The 26074-nt window shown below is 48.2% G+C and overlaps 1 protein-coding gene across 5 annotated transcripts in view; it reads right to left on the minus strand.

Annotated features, from left to right (window-relative positions):
• Positions 1-26074, minus strand: part of DPP6 (dipeptidyl peptidase like 6) — a 1052271-nt gene that overhangs the window by 512368 nt on the left and 513829 nt on the right. The window contains exon 1 of one of the 5 annotated variants that reach the window (XM_070450486.1): positions 11978-12398. The exons of the other annotated variants lie outside the window; for them this stretch is intronic. Within the exon in view, the coding sequence (XP_070306587.1) occupies positions 11978-12034 (57 nt within the window). The 5' untranslated portion in view covers positions 12035-12398. Of the gene's footprint in view, positions 1-11977; positions 12399-26074 lie in introns of those variants that run through there. 5 annotated transcript variants of the gene reach the window in all.

Here is a 26074-nt window from a genome sequence, read left to right on the forward strand (position 1 = left end):
TCTTGAGAGTCCCTTGGACTGCAAGGAGATCCAACCAGTTCATCCTAAAGGAAATCAACCCTGAATATTCACTGGAAGGACTGATGTTGAAGCTGAAACTCCGATCCTTTGGCCACCTGATGCGAAGAACTGACTCATTTGAAACGACCCTGATGCTGGGAAAGATTGAAGGCGGGAGGAGAAGGGGACAACAGAATATGAGATGGTTGGATGGCATCACCGACTTGACGGACATGAGTTTGAGCAAGCTCCAGGAGTTGGCAATGGACAGGGAGGCCTGGCGTGCTGCAGTCCATGAGGCCGCAAACAGTCGGACACGACTGAGCCACTGAGCCGAACTGAACTGATTTGTAATGGCACAGCAGCTTTTGCTGCCAAAGCTCTCTCACTGGTAACCATATTCTCTGACTGTGTACCATGTGACTTGGTACTGGGAGAGTGGAGGGTTTATTTGTTTTTTCAAAATCAGAGCCAGAAATTCTAATCATCCCAAGTCTTAAATGTTTTTCAGATTATTTCAAGAAATAGGACATGTATATATCTACATTCCTATCTATCTACTCGTATGTGTGTATATATCATACGGCCTTAAAACACCCTGTTGCTCGTGAACCTGAGTTTTATTTGGGACATCACACAGTCCTTTTCAGCTCTCTGAAAACTAGAATCCGACAGTGCCCTTTCCAGTCCCTCAAAGTCACACCCAGATGACATAATTCCCCCACAGAGTGTAATTTTATGTCCAAGTCGCTCTTCCAGTTTCATACATTCCCCTCAAATTCTGTTCTTTTATGCAGGATTCTGTCATGTGAAGTTCAGTTTTCTTCTCTTTCTTTGAGAACGAGACTAACCCTCTGCTGCTTCCCATCCTTCCCAGGCCATCACGGCTCTGGAACCCTCTCAGGTGGGTGCTGAAGAATTGATGCTTTTGAACTGTGGTGCAGGAAAAGACTCTTGAGAGTCCCTTGAACAGCAAGGAGATCAGACCAGTCAATCCTAAAGGAAACCAGTCCTGAGTATTCATGGGAAGGACTGATGCTGAAGCTGAAGCTCCAATACTTTGGTCACCTGATGCAAAGAACAGACTCATTGGAAGAGACCATGATGCTGGGGAAGACTGAATGCAGGAGGAGAAGGGGGTGACAGAGGATGAGATGGTCGGATGGCATCACCGACTCAATGGACATGAATTTGAGCAAACTGGGAGATAGGGAAGGACAGGAAAGCCTGGCATGCTGCAGTCTATGGGGTCGCAAAGAGTCAGATACGACTTAGCGACCGAACAACATGTAAGCAGGTCCTGTTTCCCCAGATTGCCTCCAAGCCCCACAAACATTCCACCTCCCCAGGTGGACCGCTCCACCCTGCCGCTGAGCGTGCAGACCCCCCAGCTGGGAATTCCTCTCGTCTCCGGACCTCTAGCTGCTACGTCCAGCTCTCCTTTCCTCTTCTCTGCCTCTGGACTATGACTGTAGGGATGATCATACTAAATGAAACAAGACAGAAAGAGATAGGCAAATACCCCATGGTATCACTTACATGTGTAATCTAAAATGCAACAGAAATGAACTTATCTATGAAACAGAGAGAGACTCACAGACATAGGGGACGGACTTGTGGTTGCCCAAGGCGAACGATGGATTGGGAGGTTGGGATTAGCAGATGCAAACTGGTATAAATAGGATGGATAAACAACAAGGTCCTACTGTATCGCACAGGGAACTACACCCAGTATCCTGTGGTAAACCATAACAGAAAAGAATACTTTTTAAAATGTATACAACTGAATCACTTTGCTATACAGCAGAAACTAACACAATGTTGTAAAGCAGCAATACTTTAATAAAAAAATTAAAAAATAAATAAAAACCTTCCTCCCATCCAACAGCTGTCTAATAAGTGGATGGGGTATTATGCAGCTATTAAAATTTAAAATATGTTTACTTGACTCTCCTATCCAGGGATCCAACTTAAGATTCATTTAGTGTCATAATTTTAGAATCTCCAGTGGGAACACTGTAACAACCTCAAACATTCTAACAAGAAGAATACAAATCTTGTACTCAAAATAGAGAAGGAAAATTCTTTTATTCATTTTAACACCTACGTCACCACCATTCAAGGACATCTCTATTGTACATTTCCAAGAGACAAAAATGGGCATACATTTCAGATTTTGTGGTTTGATGACCATCTTTCTCTGGGCAAACCTAGTACTTATGGGGTAGAATCTAGCCTTCCAACAACATGGACACCCACTATTGTCAAGAGGAATCACAAGAGCGTGTCAGAAGACAGACCTTGGAAAATGTTCTGAAAGAGCTCCCTGCCCACCTTGGTTTCCCATGTTAATTACCAGACCGTACTGGTGCCTTTTAGTCCACCATCTCCACCTCCACAGGGGCATCAGACACAAATTTTTGAACCTGTGTTCCATATTCACGGCTTAGCAGTTTGAGAAAAAGGTCAGCGTCTTGTGCAGTTTCTGAGAAGAAAGCAGTTTTTCTCTGCTAAAGCAGAGAAGAGAGAAGCTAAAGCTCTCTAGACATTGATCAGATGCTAGTAAGGGAAGCTACACATCTCTAAAAATTGATTAGATATGATTCCCTGATCGGTAAGATCCTCTGGAGAAGGAAATAGCAACCCACTCCAGTAATTCTCGCCTGGAGAATCCCATGGACGGAGGAGCCTGGTGGGCTACAGTCCATGGAGTTGTAAGAGTCGGTCACAACTTAGCAACTACACCACCACCACCACTAGTAAGGAAATAAAATACACAGTACCATGGAAAATTCTATCATCAAGACTATTCTATCACTGGTGTGTTCTGTAAAGTTGCTGGTGGAGGGCTGCATTCCAGATCCTACAGCATCCGAGCCACCGGAGCTAAAAGTAGCCGGCTGCCACCATGGAAGCCGGCCCAGGACAGTGACTCAATGTCTGTGCTGTGGCCGTTTTTCTCAAGAAGGGATTCACAGCAAACTTTGACTCCAGTGCCATAAGCTCAACCTGGAACCGGAAGCTGAACCCAGCGACAGGATCTGCTGTTTGGTCCTTGACTCACGCAGCACCTGCTCCAATGAAAACACAGGATTCACAGAACTGGTAAGACACACACAATCCATCGGTGGTTGAAGAGGGGCCAAGACAGGCCTCGCAGTGACCTCTCCCTATTCTTCCACGAATGACTGTGACTAGCTATGACCATATTTCATCTTGTACCAACTCTGCCATAACTTTGAACCAGAAATTTCAACCATTAATAATTCAATGTGGTCTGTTCACCAACAGTTATTGTTAAGTTTTTGTTTTACTTTTATTTTACATTGGCATATACTTGATTATGGCTTCCCAGGTGGTGCAAACAGTAAAGAATCCACCTGCCAATGCAGGAGACCTAAGAGATATGGGTTCAGTCCCTGGGCCGAGAAGATCTCCTGGAGGAGGGCATGGCAACCCACTCCAGTATTCTTGCCTGGAGAATCCCATGGACAGAGGAGCCTGGCGGGCTACAGTCCATGGGGCTGCAAAGAGTCCGACACGACTGAATTAGTTTAGCGCACACACCAGATGAACAATACTGTGTTAGTTTCAGGTGTAGAGCAAAGTGATTCGGTCACACATGTACATGTATCCATTCTCTTTCAGACTCTTTTCCCATTTAGGTTATTGCAGGCTACTGAGCAGCGTTCTCTGTGCCGTACAGTGGGTCCTAGCTGGCTCTCTATTTTAAATGTACACACTGCTATTCCTAAAGTTATGGATGTTCCGAAGGAGGGTGAGGCTTTATACACATTTTACACGTTTTCCAGTAATTGGTTTTGTCTCAATCTTTTAGCAAAGCCAGGTGGAATATGGCACATAAAAAAAGAGTTTGATAAGAGTCAACTGTGAACAAATACCGGTCCTTTACAGGTCCCGGGGGTGACTAAAGGCCTATCGGAGACATGACAGTAAAGAGTTCTGGAAAGTAAAAGGCAGACGGGGAGGAGCATGGAGAAGAAACTTCCTGGACTTAACCACTTTCCCTGGGCTATTTAAAAAGATCCTTTCCACCCCCCTCTCTTTCATTCATTTCCTCACATTAAGGAACACAAGATGCCCAAGTCAGGAAGGAAATGTCAGTCTCATGAAGAATTACAGCAAGTGGTATTCAGGCTGAAATTTCACCCAAACACATGGTTATCTCCTCCTTATGGCTGTAAGGCCACAAGGCATCCAGATGCAAATTTGAAAAAGACATTTCAGTTCATTCCATGTTTCCAAAAGATGTCTGAAACAAGAATACACACCCTACACCTGTCTGATATTTTTAAAGCAAGGACTTCAAACCACCACTGACCTCTAAAATCTTTTAGAGAATTGCCTCTTCACCCAGTTAAATTCTTGTCCTCAATTTTCAGGACTCAATCATCAGACTCATCCAGTCTTGTCTTTCTCAGCGAGAGAGTGTGAAAGATGTCTATTACAAAACCGAATCAGTTAATGCCAAAGACAGGCACGGCTCATTTCCATAAAAAATAATAAAGCTGCAATTCCTGATGAGCCGGAAACATGGTGACTGTTCATTACTGTAAGTGGTGAGCATCTTTGCAATTTCGGCAGGCACGTTGGAGCTGAAAATGTTTCGGTGAAGGTGAACAGAAAGCATTTATCCAACCCTTTATGTCCCCAAGCTTATCTCTGTGGAACACCAGGAAGTCCTGGCAAAGCTTTCTGTGGCAACTCCATGACTAAAGAGGAAGCACAGGACCAAGTTTAATGCGGCACTTGCTGATAAAGTATAACACAGTGGACTGTGTTCCATGCAGAGAAAGTATTTTTTAGAAAGGAAAGTCAGCTGGTTCCCATCTGCTTTGAATGTGGGCTGTGGATGCAGCCGATCTGGGGGGAATGTGGGTTTTCATGTAGATTAAGTGAGCAGAATACTACTAGAGCTCATCATCAGTTCTGGTGAAGTTCGCAGGATATAAAACTAATACAATCCCATTTATCATTGCATTTCTATACCATAATGATGAAAATTCAGAAAGAGAAATTGAAGAAACAATCCCATTCATCATTGCATCACGAATGGCAGAATTCCTTTTCCTTCCTCAGGTAGGAAGGAAAGTTTTGAAAGAAAAGACCTGTACTCTCAACACTGCAGCACACTGATGAAAGGAACTGAAGATGACACAGAAAGATATACCATGTTCTTGGACGGGAAGAATCAATATCATTAACACAGAAAGATATACCATGTTCTTGGACAGGAAGAATCAATATCGTTAAGATGAACATATCACCCAAACCAATGCACAGATTCAATGCAATCCCTATCAAATCATCCATGGCACTTTTGACAAAACTAGGACCAAGAAAAAGTTTTCTATTTATACAGAAACACAAAAGACCCTGAATAGTCAAAGCAATCTTGAGAAAGAAAAAGGAAGCTGGAGGAACCAGGCTCCCTGACTTCAGAGTATATAATAAGCCTACACTGATCAAAACAGTATGATACTGGCACAAAAAAAAGCAGCAAAAGCTCAGAAATAAACCTATGCACCTAAGGCTAATTAATCTATGACAAAGGCGGCAAGAATATACAATGGAGAAAAGACAGTCTCCTCAATAAGTGGAGCTGGAAAAACTGGACACCTACATGAAAAAGAATGAAATTAGAACATTCTCTAACATCATGTACAAAAATAAACTCAAAGTGGATGAAAGGCCTAAATGTAAAACTGGATACCATGAGACTCCTTGGGGAAACCATAGGCAAGAACACTCTGACACACACTGCAGCAATATCTTTTTAGACTTCTTTTAATGCACCATGTGACTCACATCCCAGAAGACTGGGAACTACCTGTGGACAGCAGGACACACAGATTACGGCTTTGCGCTGGTGTCTGCTTCACTGCTGCGTTGGTCTCTCCAGTAATGAGACCATATATCCTTCCTCGGAGAAGAGCATCACTCAACGCCCCTTCCTCTCCTCAACAACGTCACACTGCTGTGCCTTTGCTCACTCAGCTGCAGGACCCACCCTGGCAACTCCAGGCCCTGAGCTCTTCTTCTGAACCTGCTCTTGCTTGGACACCCATGACTTCTGAATTCTCCCCCTCAAATCCCTCACACATTAACCCATTTTGCAGTGAAAGTGCTTTTCTCTCTCTCTCCCTGCTCTGGAAGCTCACAAATCCTACAGGTGTTTCCAGACAAACTTAAGAGTCTGCCATCCCTATCCTTCACCAGTTCTTTCAAGTTTCCTTTTCATCCAAAGAGTCTTAGATAAGTTAGTCCACGGGCAGAAAGGTTTATTTAAAACCAGAGACATCACTTTGTTGACAAAGGTCCATTGACTCAGAGCTATGGTTTCTTCCAATAGTCATGTATGGATGTGAGAACTGGACTATAAAGAAAGTTGAGCACTGAAGAACTGACGCTTTTCAACTGTGGTGTTGGAGAAGACTCTTGAGAGTCCCTTGGACTGCAAGGAGATTCAAGCAGTCCATCCTAAAGGAGATCAGCCCTGAATATTCATTTGAAGGACTAAAGGACTAAAGCTGAAGCTCCAATCCTTAGCCCACCTGTTGTGAAGAGCTAACTCATTGGAAAAGACCCTGATGCTGGGAAAGACTGAGGGCAGGAGAAGGGGGCAGCAGAGGATGCAATGGCTAGATGGCATCATCAACTCAATGGACATAAATTTGAGCCAACTGTGGGAGTCAGTGAAGGACAGAGGAGCCTGGTGAGCTGTAGTCCATGGGGTTGCAAAGGGTCGGACGCAACTTAGCGACTGAACAGCAACAGCAACATGGGCAGAAAAGAATGTGATTTACATGAGTGCAATTACTGCCATCACTGACACCTTCTGAGTCATCAGAAAACCATCTCTCCTACTAAGAAACTCTTAAGTAAGTCACATTTGCACTTCCGAGCACTGAACCTCAACATTCTGGTTCTTCTTCCCCTCTTTCCCCCTCTCCCTCCTCTTCTTTCTCTTCCTCTTCTCCTTCCCATTCTTTTTATTACTACATTTGCCTTCACTGCAGTCGCCTCACATTGCCTCTTCTTTTAAGACAGTTACACAAAAAATTTAACTGTCATGATGGTCAAAGTGAGATCCTCTGTTTAAGTATCTCATTCAACCCCTTAAAGAGGCAACAAGACAGTGTACAAAAAGCACTGGACAGGGCAGGTCAAGTCGTCAACCGCGTGTCCTTGGGAAGGTCCACCCTCTCAAAATTCTCAGCTCCATGCACTGCGCTTTATTTATTTTTTAAAAGTTTATTTATTCGGCTGCACTGGGTCCTAGTTGCAGCACATGAGCTCTTCAATCTTGTTTGAGGCGTGCAGGATCTAGTTCCCTGACCAGGGGTCAAACCCAGGTCCCCTTCATTGGGAGTGTGGAGTCTCAGCCACTGGACCACCTGGGAAGTCCCTCCATGCCTGTTAATGCTCACTTTATAGTTGTTTGTAAAATTTTCTTCACTTCAGAAAACACTTCTATAGTGCCATTATCATTACAAACAGTTAGATTTTTTTTTTTTTTAGGTTTCGTCTTTTAAAATTGTTTATTGAGCTGAAATTCACTTAACATGGAATGAACTATTTCGACAAGTACAGTTGGGCGGTACTTAGTACACTCACAGAGCTGTCGACCATCACCTCTATTTCTAAGACTGTCATCACCACCAAAGAAAATTCCAGTTGCATTAGTGGTCACTCTTCATTCCCAGCAGCCCCTACTAACATCCCCAATCTAATCTAACCCATCAGTCAGCACCAGGTCTCAGGGCCCATCATTTACTAGAAGAGACACATGGGGACTACATATTAGGATTTGTGCAGCTCAGAAAAAAACTGAGAAGCAACAAAAATAACCGTGAGGGGTTTCCCTGGTGGCTCAGACGGTAAAGAGTCTGCCTGCAGTGCAGGAGGCCCGGGATCCACCCCTGGGTCAGGAAGATCCCCTGGAGAAGGAAATGGCAACCCACTCACCTCCGGCAGGACTATCAGAGCTACCGGTTTTCAGATCAAGGGAAGTTACGAGGTGACTGAACTTAACAAAGAGCAAAAGATTCAGGCTCGTCCACAGAACATAGAATATTTCCATATGAAGAGATTTTGCTGAAGACCTTTAAAGAAAAGGGATATTTGCATTTATCTGTGAGATTCCTCAGCCAAAGAAGGTGGAAGGGATCACAGGATGCAGTCTTCCAGCTCTGGGATTCTGTGATGCATGAGGCCTGCCTGTGTGTGTGTGTGTGTGTGTGCGCATGAGTGCGTGGGTACGTATCCACGCACATACAGTTACAGAGTCTGCATCCCTGCTCGCTGTGTGAGAAACAGTGTGTTCCGGCTGACCGGGATCATGGACACGGAGCCTTCCGTCTCTGTCTCTCAGCAGCACCTGAGATGGGCATTTTCCAACTGTTAGCCATTTGACGTGAGGATAGTACAGTTTAAAAAGGGAGAGAAAGTACCTTTAATTTAGTTCTCTAAGGTAGGATCTAGTTTGTGAGAATACACTACATCAAATTAGCCTCTGATTTTTCTACTTCACTTACTAGGCTAACCTCTGGGTACATCTGAAGGGAGGTGCTGGCCAGGGTGGATTCTGTTTTCACCAACAAGCCTCTGTAACACCCGACTGGCTTCGGAATCAAAGGGTGGATTTAATTCCTTCAGCTTAAAAGATGTATTGTTTCCAAGCATCTCTGGGTTTTTTTATACTTCATTTAAAAATAACTTTTAGCATCTTCAGAGAGAAGGGAAAATAGTTTTCTAGAAGTCTATGTCCCATTTCACTCCAGTAGGTGCATCGTGGGTGCCCAGTCAATCATGTCCAACTCTTGGCGACCCCATAGACTGTAGCCCGCCAGGCTCCTCTGTCCATGGGATTTCCCAGGCAAGAATACTGGAGCAAGTTGCCATTTCTTCCTCCAGGGCATCTTTCCGACCCAGGGATCGAACTCGCATCTCCTGCATTGGCAGGTGGGTACTTTACTGCCGAGACACCTGGGAGGCCTAAAATACGTCATACAGTTTCCTTAAAAAAAAAAACAACTCCCACATATTCATCACTTTATAGTACATATTTTAGAAAACAGGTTGGAAAAACTCGGCAATCTCTAATTAACAGGCAAAATCAATTGGTTTTATGCTATTTCTTGGATTTTTTTTTTTTCATTAAACTGCAGTAATCCTCAGCACATAAAAGCTAATTCCAGCTGCCACCCATGTGCCTGGCTCCCAACTACCAAGGCAGATAAGAAACTAATACGTGTGTTAGCGTGCTGAGAACAAAGTGGTCGTCTATTGCAACAGCCAAAAATGTATAAGCATCATGCCACATTAAATCCATATGCTTGGTAATGCTAAGAGTTTCAACCAGGAAGCAATGCTTGGTGATTTGAAGGTAGTCATGAAGTTAGTACAATACAACACAATCAAAAGATCTCCCACCCAACAATCAAATCACAAACCGGCATCTATCTCTTTCTCTCTCCTAAAATAAACTGGATCATATTTCTCCCAGCCTGGGTAAGGGGCCATCCCCAAAGCATCACGAGTCAAAAAGAAGAAAATTATATGAAAGAGTGGAGGAATCATTAAGAGCTCGGCAGTCAAAACACAGAAACAACTTAAATATCTTCTGAAAACTGACAGATAATGGAGGAAGAAGAAAGAGTCTTCATGAACTATTTCATTTTCCTCTTTGTTTCTGGGGCAGTTAAGATTTTAACCAATGTCCCCTAAAGGTATATTTATTGTATTTCACTTAAAAAAATTTTTTTTAATGCGGACCATTTTAGAAGTCTTTTATTGAATTTCCTACAATATTGCTTCAGTTTTATGTTTTGGTGTTTTGCCTACGAGGTATGTGCGATCTTAGTTCCCTGACTAGGGATCGAACCCATGCTCCCTGCATTGGAAGTCTTAAACCACTGGTCCGCCAGGGAAGCTCATGGTGTATTTATTTTAGATGCAGTATCTCCATCCTCCAATCCCATTTTGCTTCTCCTCTCCTAACTCTGCTGCTGACCTTTTATTTATTGGACTATGGGCTCTGGGAATTCTTCAGGGTTAGGCGACACCACTCTGAGGAGAGTGGAAAGGGCCCTCCCAACTGCCTGGGGTGAGACAGACTCTTCTGGACATCCCACCAGCTCCCAGAAGCCAGGTCATGCCAGCTGAAGTCTTCCACAATTACAGCATGTTCAAGTATAAGGGATTTCCCAAGATAAAAAGTATAACATCAAACAAGGGCTTATCCACCCTCCCAAACCCACAACCTAATGAAACATTTCCAGGATTCTGGCATGTGAGGGTATCAAGCAGACTGAGAACAAAACTGAACAGGAACCATGGACCTTCTTTTACGTGACAGCCTGGGCTTCTGAGGGCCCACCCTTGGGTTTAGACCCATGAATAGCAATACATTGTCCCCTGGTCTGAGATGCTACCCCAGTCCTTGCTAGAAGCTGGAAGCCCAGGGCAGGTTTATTTTACAGCTAATAAGGAAGAGCTCGGTAATAAGAGGAAACCCTGTCAGTCACCAGAGGTTAATTCCAGTTGGACATGTTACTTTATTGAAAACACACCCCGGAGGAAGGCTTCGTTTGCCCCGTGTGAACCTGCGTCCAGGCCACCGTGAGCATTAACCCTCACACAAGCTTGCCGACTGCACAGCAGGGTTCCGAGATTTCCATAATGACAAAATCTTCTTCCCAGAAGAAACGAAACTGCACTTAAGTTCTGTAGATGATGATGATACACTCAATAAGATGGTCTCACTTTTTATGGAAAACTGGGATTTAAGGAAATGACCAAAAACATGCAGTTTGCACTGCATACTAAGTAGATCCACTGAATAGATCCAAAGTTGCCTTTGGAAGGTCTCTGAAGAGTTGATGATGGGACTGTCACACGGGGCCCCCCCAAAGAGGCCCTTTGCCTTTTCTGAACTTGAAAGGGGTCCCCATTCCTTGCCCCAACCCTAGCAAGTGACAGCGAACAACACCTCTAAAATACACAGAGAGACTCAGTTGGTGCTGTGGATTCACCAAGCCTGAGCAAGCTGCTCTGCCAAGCTACGGGTGTCTCCCAGGATCTACTTTAATGATCTGCCCGACAAGAACTAAGCACTGATTAAAAGATAAGAACCCTCAAGATCTTCTGAGAAGAGGATTTCTCTATAAGAGCTTGCGGGCTCCCCTTTATCCCTTGAGCTTCTGCAGACGCTGGGCCTCCTCAGGGCAGGGTGAGCGGCTGCCCCCTGCCAGCTGGGGACACTGACTCAGTCCGGCCTCCCCTGCCAGCCCTTTGAGAACCGCCACTTCTCAGCCGGGGCCCCTCTGGTCTTCACAGAGCATCCTCTGACTTTTCCAGCTGGGAGAGTCTGCACTCTCTAAACGCCAGGACGAATGGCAGTGATCTGCTAGCACCTTCCAAAATACTGGGGCCGGGGCAGCAGGGAAAGGGCACACAGGGATCCGGAAAAAAAAAAAGTCCTTTAAGCAGACCTGGCGTGTCTTCTGTTGATTTGTGTTAGAACCGAAGCAAAGTCCTGCTGGAGAGTCATGAGCAGCTGAATTTGGGGAGAGGGCTGCACTAGCCACTTCCTGCAGCCCCCCTCCGCCCCACCTCCCCGGATTACAAAGTAGCCGGCACCTTTCACAACTGACAGGCTACATTTGGCAGCTGAGAGAGGCCTTTGTCAGCGGTCCGCACACATCGAGTTCACCTCTCCAGACGCTCCCTGAGCCCATGCATTATGGATGGACTAGGGATCCTTCAAAACTAGAAGCGGGTGGGGAGGACAGAGGCAGCCCCTCCGGCACCGTCAGGGCTCCTGAACTCCCTGGGCAGCCGGGGGTTCAGGCGGCTATAGTCGTGCAAACACACACTCATTCAAGAGACACAACCGCCACCCCCACCGCCTCTCTCTGCCTCTCGGGCACACGCACCTCGAGCCCAGCCTTACCTGCTCCTGCTGTTGCACGGATTTCCCCGAAGCGCTGGGCTCCTTGGCTGTGGTCATGGTCCCCTGGTTCAGGGTGCACGCCGGCTCAGCGGCAGGTGCGATCTGAGCGGGAGGACTTCGGGGCCCCCAGAGTCCAGCCGGCCGGAGGACTGGGGCTTAGTCCATACTTCCCAAAGCCCACGGCTGCTGGAGAGGGGGTGGGGAGGGGAGGGAGGGCGACTGGGTACAGCAGCCTAGTTCTCTCTTTCAAATGCACAGAGCAGAAGCGGAGCGATGCTGCGGCTTCGCGGGGCTTCTGCAATTAGCAACAGCCTCTGCAATCGCCACAGAAACAACGACCACTGCTTAGCAACCGGGCAAGTGGCGGCGCGGTGCAGGAAGGGGACCCGAGTGATGCGCGCCGCTCCCGCCCGCCTCCCGCGGCGCACGGCGCATGCTCCGGCCGGCGGCGGGGCGGGGAAGGGGCTGGGGAGGGGGCGCCGGCGCGGAAGGGGAGGGGGGAACGGAGAGGGAGGGGGCGCCAGCGGGGGAGGGGGAGCGGGCGCCTGCTCCGCCAACCTGTGCAGGTGGCTAGACCTGCGCCCCCGGGGCACCGCTGCGGGCAGGTCACACCCGGGCGGGCGGGGGGGAGGTGGGGGCGCGCGAAGGGACCACGCGGCGAGGGGCTTTGTTTGTCCCCCTGCCAAGTGCAGGGCCTGCTGAGGAGCAAAGATGCCCGCGGGCATCAAAGAATGGCTTCTTTTCTGTTTGCCTGGTGGGTTTTTTCCCGCCCGCCCGCCCCCACCCCGTTCCGCCGCCCCCACCAGGAACAGTAGGCACGGCAATCTTGGCCTTTATTTTCCTTAAAATTCAGAAAACTTAACTACGGTCTGTCTTTTTAACTCAGAGAATCGTCTGTTTCTCTGTGAAAATCAACCAGGACCTCAAGGGTGTCTGATGGTTAAAAGGAAAGAAGCCGGTGGGTGACCTTATGGCACTCAAGGGTTCCCTGCTCTGTCCTGAGCTCAAGGAGAGACAGGGACAGGGGTGGCTGGCCCGCTCTTGGGCCTCACGTCCTTGAGCTTGGTCCTGACCCTGGGCACTCGGCACCCCCTGGCCGCTGCCCCTGGGCAGACGGAGTGGCTGGTGGAGGAGAAACGCCCAGTGGGGACTCCGAGCCTGCTGAGCCGATAGCCTGCAGGTAGGGACACCTGTGCTTTCCAGCACCTGGGCGACGCCGACGCCCAGAGGTTTTTGCTGCCCCCGTGTGACTGCCCGCCTCCCGGTCGGGAGCCTCTGGGACCAAAGGGCTTCAGGCCTCGGACACTCCCTGGCCTGGGGGAGCGTGGCCATCACCCCCAGCCCTGAGAGAGTGCCTCCCCTGGGCTCCAGGCGGTCCTGCCTTTGCCCTTGTGAAGCCAGTGCAGCGTCTTGCAAAGAGAAGGCAGAGTAGACCCATATCCAGTTGAAGGTTTTAATAGAAGACTTCCTCTGTTATGCTCCTCCCCTGACCCCCGACCTCAGTCCTTCTATAGCAACACACACCAGCGAGACCCAAGGCCCCGTGTCTTTCCCTGGAGTGGACGCTCGACTCCTGCTCCTGCAGGGTTGCAGGGGCCCCCCTCAACCACAGCCTGAAATTTGGCTCTAAGCGTTTACTTGGCACTGATTCCAGAAGGTCAGGATGGGCAGCTGGGAGCTTGGCTGGCTCGGCCGAGAGTACAAAAATGGAAAAGCCCCGTGTGAGAGCCCTGTCACACAGTCCGGCTTCGGTTCATGTCGTGTTTGTCTTTTATTTAGACATCCCTGCAGGGAGGGGGCTTTCCAGATGGGAACAGCAGTGGTGTGTTCCCGATGGGCCACACCCAGGGGCTCCTGAACCCAGGGTATCGCTGGTGTGGGCTGCAGGCACTGTGCCAGGCCACACAGACGCTCAGGGGGGTGGTCGCTCTGGAGGGAAAGGGGCGGTCACTGTAGTGTGAAGTCCCCAAGCAAACCGGCCGTCGAGGCCGCAGCAGCCAAGACTCAGAAAGGAGGCCTGGGGAGTGGGGTGAGCAGCGCCCCCTCCCCTAACACAGCTGGACCCTGGCGGCCACAGGGGCACCTGGGTGATGGGCGAGACCAGCAGCCCTTGTGGCAAAGTGGTTCATCCCTGAGCATCTCAGAACTGGTCTGTTCTCCTGGGTTGGGGTGGGTCACATCTTAAAACCACCATCAGTTCACGTCTCTGAGAGCATCCACTGCTGACTCACGGGGGCCATGAATGCCGCCCAGCACCGCTGTCCAAAGATAGGACGTGAGCTGGGGGAGGAGAAGGCAGAAGGTTCCCAGGGCCCTGGGCCTAACCGAGTGGGTGGTACCCCAAGCTGCTCAGCAGTGTCTGCTGGGGAAGGGCATGAAACCCTCAGGGCACTTCTATTTTACTTCTCAGTAAAGACCGTAAATGTGATTTTATATCTAAAATGAATATGGATATCTTGCAAAGTTCACACACATTTGCAAGATTATACCTGATCCTTCAAAGGAGTCTCCTGCTGGCCCTGCAGCTTCAGATCTCTTGGAACTCTGCCCCCCCACCCCCAGGCCCCAAACACACATACACACCCATCCTGCACCTGCTCTGTCTTCAAGAGACATTGATCGGAAGGACAAGCTCGCAAATGGCTGGTGGATGGACAGGCCAAGTGGTGACACTTGGAACCTTTCCGTGGGCTTTTCTGGCCCCAGGTGCCCAGAGCCCAAGTTTTCTGCATACTTGACTTGGACAGCTTTTAAAAGAGAAAGGGCAGGACTTCCAGCTGAGCCAGATGACACAGATGAGCCCTCAGGACGTTTCACTGAGTGAAGTAACCCAGTCACGGAAGGACAAATACTGCCTGACTCCACGGCTATAGAGGGATCTAAAATAGATTCACAGAGGCAGACAGTGGAATGGTTCTGCAAGGGGGTGGGGGTGGGGGGGCGGAAGCAGGGAGTGGCTGTGCAAAGTTTATGAAACTTCTCTTCTCCCAGATGAAAAGGTCCTAGAGCTGCCGTAAACATCTGCTTCCAGTTAACAACCATGCATCGTATACTGACAAATCTGTTAGCCAAAGTACGTCAGAGAAAAACAAGTGCCATATCATTTCAGTCATACATGGAGGACAGCAGACAAACAAAAATAAATCAACACAAAAACATGGAGTGACCAAGAGCAGAGAAGTGGTTACCAGACCGGAAGGGGCGGGGGCGAGATGGATGCAAGAGGATCGAGGGGACGGATGGAACAGTTTCTAGTGGTGAGTACACTGCAGGGGGCACAAACATGTTGTGTCCACATGAAATATACCATGTTAGAAGCCCAACGTTATTGGACCTCAGTAAAAATAAATCTACTGGGATTAACAGACACACAGCACTGTATTTACAGTATGTAACCAGCAAGGACCTACTGGACAGCCCAGGGAACTCTACTCAATCTTTTGTAATAATCTATAAGGGAAAAGATGGCATCACCGACTCGATGGACATGAGTTTGAGCAAGCTCCGGGAGTTGGTGATGGACAGGGAGGCCTGGCATGCTGCAGTCCATGGGGTCACAAGGAGTCGGACACAGCTGAGTGACTGAAGTGAAGTGATAACGGAAAAGACTGGAAAAATAGATACAGATGTATGTATGACTGAAACAGTGCCGCACACCTGAGACTAACACATTGTAAATCAACCGTGGGCTTCCCTGATGGCTCAGTGGTAAAGAATCCACCTGCCAACCAGGAGATGCGGGTTCGAACCCTGGGTTGGGAAGATCCCCTGGAGAAGGAAAGGGCTACCCACTCCAGTATTCTTGCCTGGGAAATTTCATGGACAGAGGAGTCTGGCAGGCTACAGTCCGTGTGGTCACAGAGAGTCAGACGTGACTTAGTGACTAAACAACAACAAAAATCAACTATACTCCCCCAAACCATCACAATATTGCAATATTATAAACTAATTATCCTCTAAATATTAAAAAAAAGTTATGGCAAAAACCATCACAATATTGTAAAGTAATTATCCTCTAACTTAAAAAAAATCAACCATATTCCAATTAAAAATATAACAACAAAAATATATCTAAAAGATGTCTGTTCAAAGGGTAGATCTCTGAAAGAGAGAGAAAGGGCTGCATTTTATCCATGTTTTAAAATTAATCAGTATGCCTCTAGAACAAAAGCACCAGGCCCAAGTTTATCCTTCAAGCTCAGGGGTGTCCTGCACACTTCTTTCCCGGCCTTAGTGTCTGCCTCAATGAGCCTTAAGTTTCTAGCATCCATCCTCAGCAAAGGGACCAAGTCAAGGCTTACTTGCCTCACAATACCTGCAGTGACAGCAGCTACCTGGGGCTGCCCTGTGCTGGGTACCCAAGCCCAGCATGTCTGTGAGGCAGGCCCTGCGACTGCCCTGTTTTATGAAAAGAAATTGACATTTTGAGAATTTAAATATTATACCCATCGTCACCCAGCAAGGAAGTGCCCAACCTAAACTCGGGCAGGCCAGGCCTGGGGCTACCGCATTGCACTGCCTCGAAATGCCCGCAGAGCAGAAGATGGAAGACACTTAACTAGTCTGTGCCAGGAAGGACACTGAGCACTGGACCCCGCTGTCTTAATTGACCCTTAGAAACCTCTTAGACACGCATGGCATTAGGTCGCTAGGGCAGCCGCAACAGAGCATCACGAGGAGCCCAGGACCACAGCGTTGGCGCCTTCTGGGGCCCCTGTCCTGGGTGGTCCCTCCGTGGGTCCGACCTGCTCTTCATACAGGACACCAGTCACGTGGGGTGAGGGGCCCGCCCAGTGACCTCACTTTATGTGAATCAGCCTTTTAAAGACCATGTCTTCAGACACGGTCCCATTCTGAGGTCCTGCGGTTGCAACTTCGACGTGTAAATAAGGAGGTACACAGTTCAGCCCCTAATGTTCATTGTGAGCCCATTTCACCGATGAGGAAACTGAGGCTTGAAACGATTCCGCAGTCTTTCCAACACCCACACAGTCAGTAATGAGCAGCAGAGATACTCCAAACAAGAGTAAGGCGCCTGACCAGCCCTCAGGTATCTGCGAAGCAAGGGTCTGCCTTGATGGCCCACTCCGGTTAAGTCCCTGCTGGGGGTCCCGGGAGGATCCGAGCGCAGTACAGACTAGCCCTTCCCAGGTGAGGGTTCCCTGTGCCGAGGGAGGTGGCGGGGGCCGCGGCAGAGAGCAGCGGGTGTGAGCGCCTCCCCCCCGGAAGCACACGGCAGGGGCCACGGCGACGCCTGCTCCTCGCCCGCCGGCTCTTGCCTGCGCTCGCTGGACACAGGCAGCTGAGCCTGGCAGAGCGCGGCAGCCCGCCGGCCAAGGAGGCCGCCGCCAGCTGCTCGCCCCGCATTACCCTCCTCCCTCTCCACTGGCCCCGGCGCCCGGCGCTACCAGAAACCTCAGATCCGGCAGGCAGGCTCCCTGCCTGGGCCCGAAGCCCCGCGGCCCCGAGCAGGTGCAGCGAGCGGGAGGCTTGCTCACGTGGGCGCCACGCAGCCTTCAGCCTCCTCTCCCGTCCAGCGCGCCCAGACGGGCGGCTTGCACCGGCTCCGCTGATCCGGTCTGCGTGCGCATGTGCGGCCAGGGGTCCTGCGGCCGCCCCAGCCCGTTCTCACTCCGCTGATCTCGCTCACTTTGCCCCGAACAGCTTTGACTCACGACTGGCTCCATCAGCCCGTCTTAACCAAGCACCTACTATGTGCCGACAGCAACACCACCGACAAGAAGCAGGCACGTCAGCTGCCTTGTTGCTCTAAGGGATCAAAATGGCCTTAGAGTAGGATCCCTGAAGATGTTGATTTTTTTTTCGCATTAACCATCGGCAAGAGAAACCAATTCTAACTTACAGTTCCCTGAAAATAAAAGTGAATATGGGCAGCAAGGTAAGATTCCCTGGAGAGTCCCGTCAGGATCCAAAGAAGTAAGTTTAGAAAAAGAGCTTATAGAGATACATACTGAAAATTATCACTAGGGAGGAGATGTGGGTAAGCTTCCTGAAGACTGGATTGCTCCAGAGAAACAGAACCAATAGGGTGTGTGTGTGTGTGTGTGTGTGTGTGTGTGTGTGTACACATAAAGAGGAAACGGAAGTCGCTCAGTCCTGTCCGACTCTTTTCAACCCTACAGACTGCAGCCTACCAGGCTCCTCTGTCCACGGGGTTTTCCAGGCAAGACTTCTGGCATGGGTTGCCATTGCCTTCTCCAGAGGTTCTGGACCCAGGGATTGAACCTGGGTCTCCCGCATTGTAGCAGACGCGTTACCATCTGAGCCACCAGGGACAGAATCCAAACGTTTGTATACATATACACATACATGTACACATACACATACATGTACACATACATGCACACACATATACACATACATGTACATATACGCGTGCATGTACATGTACACATACACATGCACACACATACATATACATGCACGCGCACATACACATGCACATGTACACATACACATACATGTGCATATACGCATGCATGCACATGCACACATACATGTGCGCATACACATACATGTACACATATGTGTATGTGCACATATACACGTGCATGTACACATGCATGTACACATACACATACATGTGCATACACACATGCATATACACGTACACATACACATACATGTACATATGCATATACACATGCATGTACATGTACACACGCATATGCACATACATATACACATATGTGTACACACATATGTGTACATATACGCATGCATGTACATGTACACATACACATGCATACACACATACATATACATATACATATTTGGAGAGAGAGAGGTTGGTTACTTTTTTTTTTTATTTGGCTGTGTTGGGCCTTAGCTTTGGCATGCAGGCTTAATTGCCCCCATGGCATGTGGGATCTTAGTTCCCTGACCAGGGATTGAACCCATGTCCCTTGCATTGGAAGGCAGATTTTTAACTACTGGACAATCTGAGAAATCCCGAGGTTGGTTATTTTTAGGAATTTAGGGAGTTGGCTCATTTGATTGTGGGGGCTTGCTAATATGAAATCTGCAGGGTAGGACTGTGCAGGCCAGCAGGCTGGAAACCCAGGGAAAAGGCCATCTGGAGGTAGAATTCCGTCTTCCGTTGGAGAGGTTGGTCTCTTTTCTCTTAAAGCCTTCAACTGATTAGACAAAGCCCACCCACACTAAAGAGGGTAATATGCTTTACTCAGAAGGCTACTGACTTAAATGTTAATCACATTAAAAAGCACCAGTCCTTCACAGCAACATCTAGGAGACCAAAACGCTGGTACCATGGGCCAGCTGCACTGACACATAAAATCAACCATGACAGGCGATAAATAGAGGTGACTGGTAAAGCATTCACTGAGGTGAATATTCTTAATTTACTAATACTCTTCTTCTCCTCTCCCCTTTTCCCATCTTTCTACCTGAAATGTTTGCTACAATTTTGAATCATGAAATCCAGACCGTTCATGGGAGAAAACAGAAAAGCCATCTCACTTTCACTTTCCACTTTCATGCACTGGAGAAGGAAATGGCAACCCACTCCAGTATCCTTGCCTGGAGAATCCCAGGGACAGAGGAGCCTGGTGGGCTGCCGTCTATGGGGTCGCACAGAGTTGGACACGACTGACACGACTTAGCAGCAGCAGCAGCATCAGATTCCTGAGCTTCTTACCTCCACATTTTTTTATACAGAAGACAAAAAGAAACCTCTCTCTTATATAAGCCACCATGACTTGGGTTTTCTGTCATGTACAACCAAGATGAGCTCAAATGAACACAGGACAAGTTCCTCTTCTGTCTTCTCTTTTTATTACTCCTAACAGTTTTGCTAAGAATATCCCCCTAAAATTGCAGCCAATTAGGAAGAAACAGGAACTGCTCTTATCTATTTATTTATTTGGCCATGTTGTGTGGCTTGTGGGATCTTAGTTCCCTGACCAGGGATCAAATCCATATTCCCTGAAGTGGAAGCACGGAGTCTTAACCCCTGAGCTGCCAGGGAAGCCTCTGATCCATCTTAAGAGACCTAATAAATGTATGTTGATTTCCAGATGTAGCAAATAAGTGAGCTTCTAAGTCAGGTCCCCCTGACTCAGGTCCCCCCTGAGTCAAACCTGATCCACTTCTTATTTTATAAATAAAGTTTTACTGGGACACAGCTGAGCCTGTTCACTCACATGTTGTCTAATGAATGCTTTTGCACTATAGTAGCAGAATTGAACTTGTGACAAAGCCCATGTCATCTGCAAGGCGTAACATTATTATCTGAGGCTTTGCAGAAAAAGCTTGCAGACCCCAGGTCTAGAGTGACTCTTGTTACTTGTCAATTACAGTTATATGCCCTCACTCAGAATCACAGTCAATAGAAAAAAAAAAAAAAACTTGTATCCAAGTAGACCACTCCTCTGATTTCCTAAAAGGAAAGACCATGGGAAAAAAATCCTAACCGTTTTTTCCCATCAGCCTCTTGTCTTCACAGAAAGACAAATGTTTCCACACAGTTCCCCTCTCGCACTGTTTTCAGAGCATCTCATTTCTCATAGGGAGACTGGGACTTGAGCTGTGACCCACCACCCACCCTCCCCTGTGTACATTCTGACAGCGTCCTCTCCAAAGGCCACAGCAGACTCACGGACTGGAGTTCACTGCCCTGGAAGCCAGAATCTTCTGTGGATCTGGGAATACTGAAAGCATTCAAATGGTTTGCAAAATCCATACCTCCATCACCTAGAGTAAGTGCTTGATACTGTTTGTTTGGATAAATGAATAATATGGCGTATTCAAAGGAATTCAATGACAAATTCCATTTGAATGATTTTCCTCTTTCCCTAAAAGATGCTTCCCTCGCTGATCATAAACCTTTACGAGGTAAGGTAATGTTACCCACTGTCCCTGGAGATGAGGTCACAGGATGCCAGGCCTGAGCCAGTGTGTCCAGCTGTTGGGAAAGCCTCTGGCCCCGTGTTTACAGATATGTTACTGTGTGCTGAGTGCTTTCTATGTAAGTCAGGAAATGTGTTCTCGTAGACTCAGACTCTAATAGGAGATGCAAACTTGTAGCATATAAATGTCCTTTGGTTCTGCCTCAGGAAGCACTCTCTGGTGGCTCAGACAATAAAGAGTCAGCCTGCAATGTGGGAGACCCGGGTTCAATCCCTGGGTTGGGCAGATCCCCTGAAGAAGGGACTGGCACCCCACTCCAGTCCTCTTGCCAGGAGAATTCCATAGACAGAGGAGCCTGATGGGCTGCAGTCCATGGGGTCACAAAAAAATCAGACATGACTGAGCAACTGACACTTTCACTTTCTTTCTCTTAGGAAGCACAAGGGGAAAGAGGTGGTGGTGGAGGTGGGGAGAGGGTTTGGAGGCAAACCACGTGCCCGTGCTCGCGGAGGGCCGTGCAGAATGCTCTGGACGCACGCCAGTCAACACTAAGCAGCGATGAGCAGCAAGGCCACGTGTATACAGGGCAGCAGGGATGGATGACAGACAGAGTGCTCAGAGCAAAAACTCAGAGACAGAAACGCACACTGACACACGCACACATGCAGACATGTGTGAATGCATTTGCACAAATAATGCACACACAACACATACGCATACATCCAGAAACCTTCTAACAAATGAGAAATGCATTCGTACAAAGATACGTGTTTTGCAAAAATACTAACTGAAAGCTACCCAGCGGATGTGATATAAGGTCTGCTGATGGTGGGAGGGAAAGGGGGCTAGAGCCTGAACTGGGAGGGAGACGCAGGGAGGGAGGAAGAGAGGCAGGGGGGAGCGTGAGGCACCGGAAGGGGGAAGGCAGAGGGGGCTTTGCTTGGACCACGGGTGATCACGTGGTGTCAGCTCGACCTCTGTAAACCTCAGCTTCCCCTCCTGCAAGTAGGGTGGCGAAAAGTCCAAATAAAATGAGTGGAGAGGGATTTGCTTGGCGGTCCAGTGGGTAAAAATCGTCTGCCAGTGCAGGAGACGTGGATCTGATTCCTGGTCCGGGAAGATCCCACGTGCCCCAGAGCAACTCAGCCCCTGGGCCACAGCTGCTGAGACCGTGCCCTGCAGGAAGACAGTGACTCCTGCTCGCCGCAACTAGAGAAAGCCCGAGAGCAGCGCCAAGTCCCAGCGCAGCCCTAAATAAATAAATATTCAAAAAAACCCACAAACTTAAGGCATGTATTGAGAGCCCTTGGGAGCCCCGCGTGGTCACTGTACTATCTTAATTAACTCTCCCAACAATACTTGGAAATAACTAATTCTCAGCTCATAAATAAAGGAAAAGGAGCTCTGAGAGACCTGACCACTTGCCCGAGGTCACCCAGGCAATGGTTGGAAGGATGGGCCTGCCGTGGGTCCCCCTGTAAGTCCAACTCTCTACTCTGTGCAGACGCATCACACTCCCTGAATTAGGTGTCCCCTGGTATGAATACCTTCCAGCTGGGAAATTCTATTGGGTGAGTCCAGGTAGATATTCCAAGGTTGATAATCAAATTTATGCAAATTGCCACTGTGCAAAAAGTCTGAAACTGTCTCCCCTACACCTGGTCACACCCCGGGCTGTTCAACAGCAGCCTCGTCTCAACCGTCAGGGGGACCAGATGCAATACAAGCTGTGTGGCATTTTGAAAACCTTATTTTAAAATGTGCATGTTTCATGCCGAAGTAGCTTAATTCCACTCCAATTGCTGTCTTTCACGTCTCCCCCTGACCCATTTCGTACTGTGAAGCCTGGCCAGAGAGCATGGGCAACCTGGCGCCCAGGCAGGTGGGCAACCTGAGCTGGCTGGTCATGGCTGGGCACTGCCCGCTTCTCCCCAGGCGCCTCACGCTGCCAGGATGACCTTGGCAACAGCAGCCCGACAGATGTCTTGGTGACAGTCTCTGATGGCCCGGGTTGAAATTTCCAGGGCTGTTCGCAAGGCCCGCTGTGAATGAGCTCTCCTGCTAGTTGGGTAACAGCAGGCGTGGAGGGGAGACTCATGTCTTTCCGCTGTCGCAATGTGGTCATTGGTGCCTCTGGACAGACATCCTCAAAGGAGCCCCTGGGCCATCCTCCGGGCATGCGCACTACCTCCTCTCTGGTTTCCCAGGACCTCTGCTCACCCCCTGCCGTCTGGCCCAGGTGTGGTTATCTAGCACCAGAATCAGGGTCAGGAAGAGCTTTCATACCCACGTAGGAAGATACATCTTATATAACAAGTCCCTCCAAGCCTTTGAATTCTCCTGCTTCGTTTTCAACACCAAATAAATAAGTCAACAGATTCCTGCAGGCAATTCCCAGAGGAGGATCCGTCTGTGAAACCACTGTTGTCCAGCTTTGCAGAACACATTTGACTTGACTTTGGGGATGAGTGTAAATGGCGGTGTGAATGACCCCCAAATGGGTCACTTCACACTGGAGATGCAATAAGCCATGGCGATGACACTTGGCAACTCCTCTTGGAAGCTAATACAGAAGCAAGGACGTGAACAGAGGAAGGTCAAAGAAAACATGTTGTCTACCGAAGAAGGAGCTCTAGTATCTACCCCAACCCTCCAGTCCGATGAGCTCCTACTCATCCTTCAATGCCCAGTTAAATGCCACCTCCTACCTCCTCCCTAGATTTCACTTCTGCCTGAGTGTTCTCCCATCACAACTTTTATGTCCCGTGCTTGTGTGAAGTCTTGTCCATCATGGTATCGTGGCCCACTTCCACATCTGGTTTCCTTGCCCCGTTGTGGGTTTCTCCAGGGCAAACCCTGGGAAGAATGAAGTGCTACATATCAGTTAGAGGAATGAGCTTTAAGGTCAGAATAATTTCTTATGTGCAAATCCCAGGTCTGTTTCACTTGCTGGCCATAGGTAAGCCACTGCTTCCAGGTTTCAGCTGTTAAATGCACACAATAGTAGACCACTCACAGTGCGTGGCCAGGACTAAGTGGGCTCAACTATTAAACCAACAGACAGAGCCAGGGCTCCATCAGAGGCTCTCCTCTCTGGACTGAGGTCACCTTAAGGACACGTCTGCTTCTGCGGATGCCCAGCGCTCAGCACACAGAAAACATCAGAAATGTGGACGTTTTAGGAAGAGGACTTCAGGAAAACTTGAGTGTTACTGCCACTGCAATTCAGAGAACGTGGGTCTTTCTTCACACGAGCACCAGGAGAGACCGGACCCTGATCATTCATTCCAGGCAACTTGTTATCAGCAAAGATGTTCAGACAGAATCACAACACACAGAGCTCCTCTTGGAGCCTTACGGGCTAGTGTGGTCTCGGTGAACAGATCACTGAGAGATGGAGACGCGGATGCGGGCAGCCCTGGGAGAGTGGAACAGCATCCATGGGAGGAGACGTAGGTTGGGACGGCGCCAAGGTGATGGGGTTGAAGCCAAGGCCTCCTGAGAACTTGGGGCTCTAGCCCACCTACCCTCATTTCAGCATCCAGTCAGGACCCTGTTGCCACGATGGGAGCTGCATATCATTGAAACAAAGGATCCCTGGCTTAAGATGCGGGATCCACCAAGGTCCTCACTGCAGATGAACACTTTGTAAAGGAGAACGATGAAAAGGGGGAAACAATGACTACTATAAAGGAAAAAAAAACTTACATTTTAGAAATCAATGATAAAACACAGAAGGAAGATATGTTTCCTCAATTCATCAGACAAGCGTACAAGGTTCCATGTGCCTTATCATGTCTTTTTAAGTTTCTTTTGCTGAGCATTAAATGTAAAGTCCTTAAGAACTGGAGCTCAGCCTATCAAATAATAATAAGATCTGCTGAATGTGAGTCTGACTCTCCACCAGCCCCCACAGGAAACAGGGAAGATGACTACTTGTTGGGGAACACAGAAGCAGCCACATGAAGACAACTGCAAGATTTGTGTGATGAAATTAATTCTATCACTTACTGTGTGAACCAGCATTCAGAGAAAAACTACAATAAAACAGAAAATACAAGTGGACACAGTTCTTAGGACGGCTATTATTTTGTGAAACTTTTGTGAAATGGGGTCAATGGTGAAATGTGAGGAAACCACTCTTCTAAGATCTCTAAGAGAAACTGTCCCTGTGCATGGGCCCATTTCCCCTTTTATTTCAAAGCTTTCTCTCTCTTTCCGAGAATTCTCGAACCCGTAACTTCTCTCGGAAGCTCTCAGGCGCACACCAGCGTCAGCTCCTTAAGCAGGTTCGGGTTTCAACACTAGCAACTTCCCCTTTTCAGCATCAGTTCAGTTCAGTCTTGGAGTCGTGTCCAATTCTTTGTGACCCCATGGACTGTAGCACACCAGGTCTCCCTGTCCATCACCAGCTCCAGGAGCTTGCTCAGATTCATGTCCATCGAGGTGGTGATGCCATCCAACCATCTCATCCTCTGTCATCCCCTTCTTCTCCCGCTTTCAATCTATCCATTTATAAAATGTGCCACTACGCCAAAGCAACTGAAGGGCCTGCATGCAATGGAGAAAAAGCTCACCTGAAAGAATTAATGATGACTCCTACATCTGAGACGCTCAGGTGAACTCTGATACAGAAAGATTCCCCTTGGGATGAACATAGAACACCAGGAAACTAGCTGAGTTTGAGCCACATCTCAAAGAGGACAGAAGACTGAAACCTACCAAACGATGAGTGATTTCTCACAGCCCGTTCTGAGTGGGATGACAGGTAGGAAACAGCTCAGCTGATACAGTAACATTCATAAGAGACTGGAAAGACTCCAGTTTAAAGTATTTTCCTCATCAAGACTTCAGAATCACAATTGTGCTTTTATCTTTTGTGGTTGCTATCATTTGTAAGCCTATTGATGACAGAGTCAGTTGACACAGATGAAAGACACCCTGATTTCTCTATATCAACTGTAATTGAGAATCTGTCAATGGATCAAATGAACAGACCTACTCCGCTCGGAATTACTAACTTGAAGAAACCCAGGAAGTTCACTTCTAGATTCAGGCTACCTTCTTCCCTGACTGTTTTCATCAGCTTTCAGAAACTCTCCTCATCCTTCAAATGAAATAAGTGCTTCTGACGAGCACAGATTCTTGCCATACCTCTAAAAAGGAGTGGAGCCAACATGCTCCCTGATTCAGGAGAATTAAGGATGG

This window comes from Odocoileus virginianus, chromosome 1, assembly GCF_023699985.2.
Source record: "Odocoileus virginianus isolate 20LAN1187 ecotype Illinois chromosome 1, Ovbor_1.2, whole genome shotgun sequence".
Classification (NCBI taxonomy): Eukaryota; Metazoa; Chordata; class Mammalia; order Artiodactyla; family Cervidae; genus Odocoileus; species Odocoileus virginianus.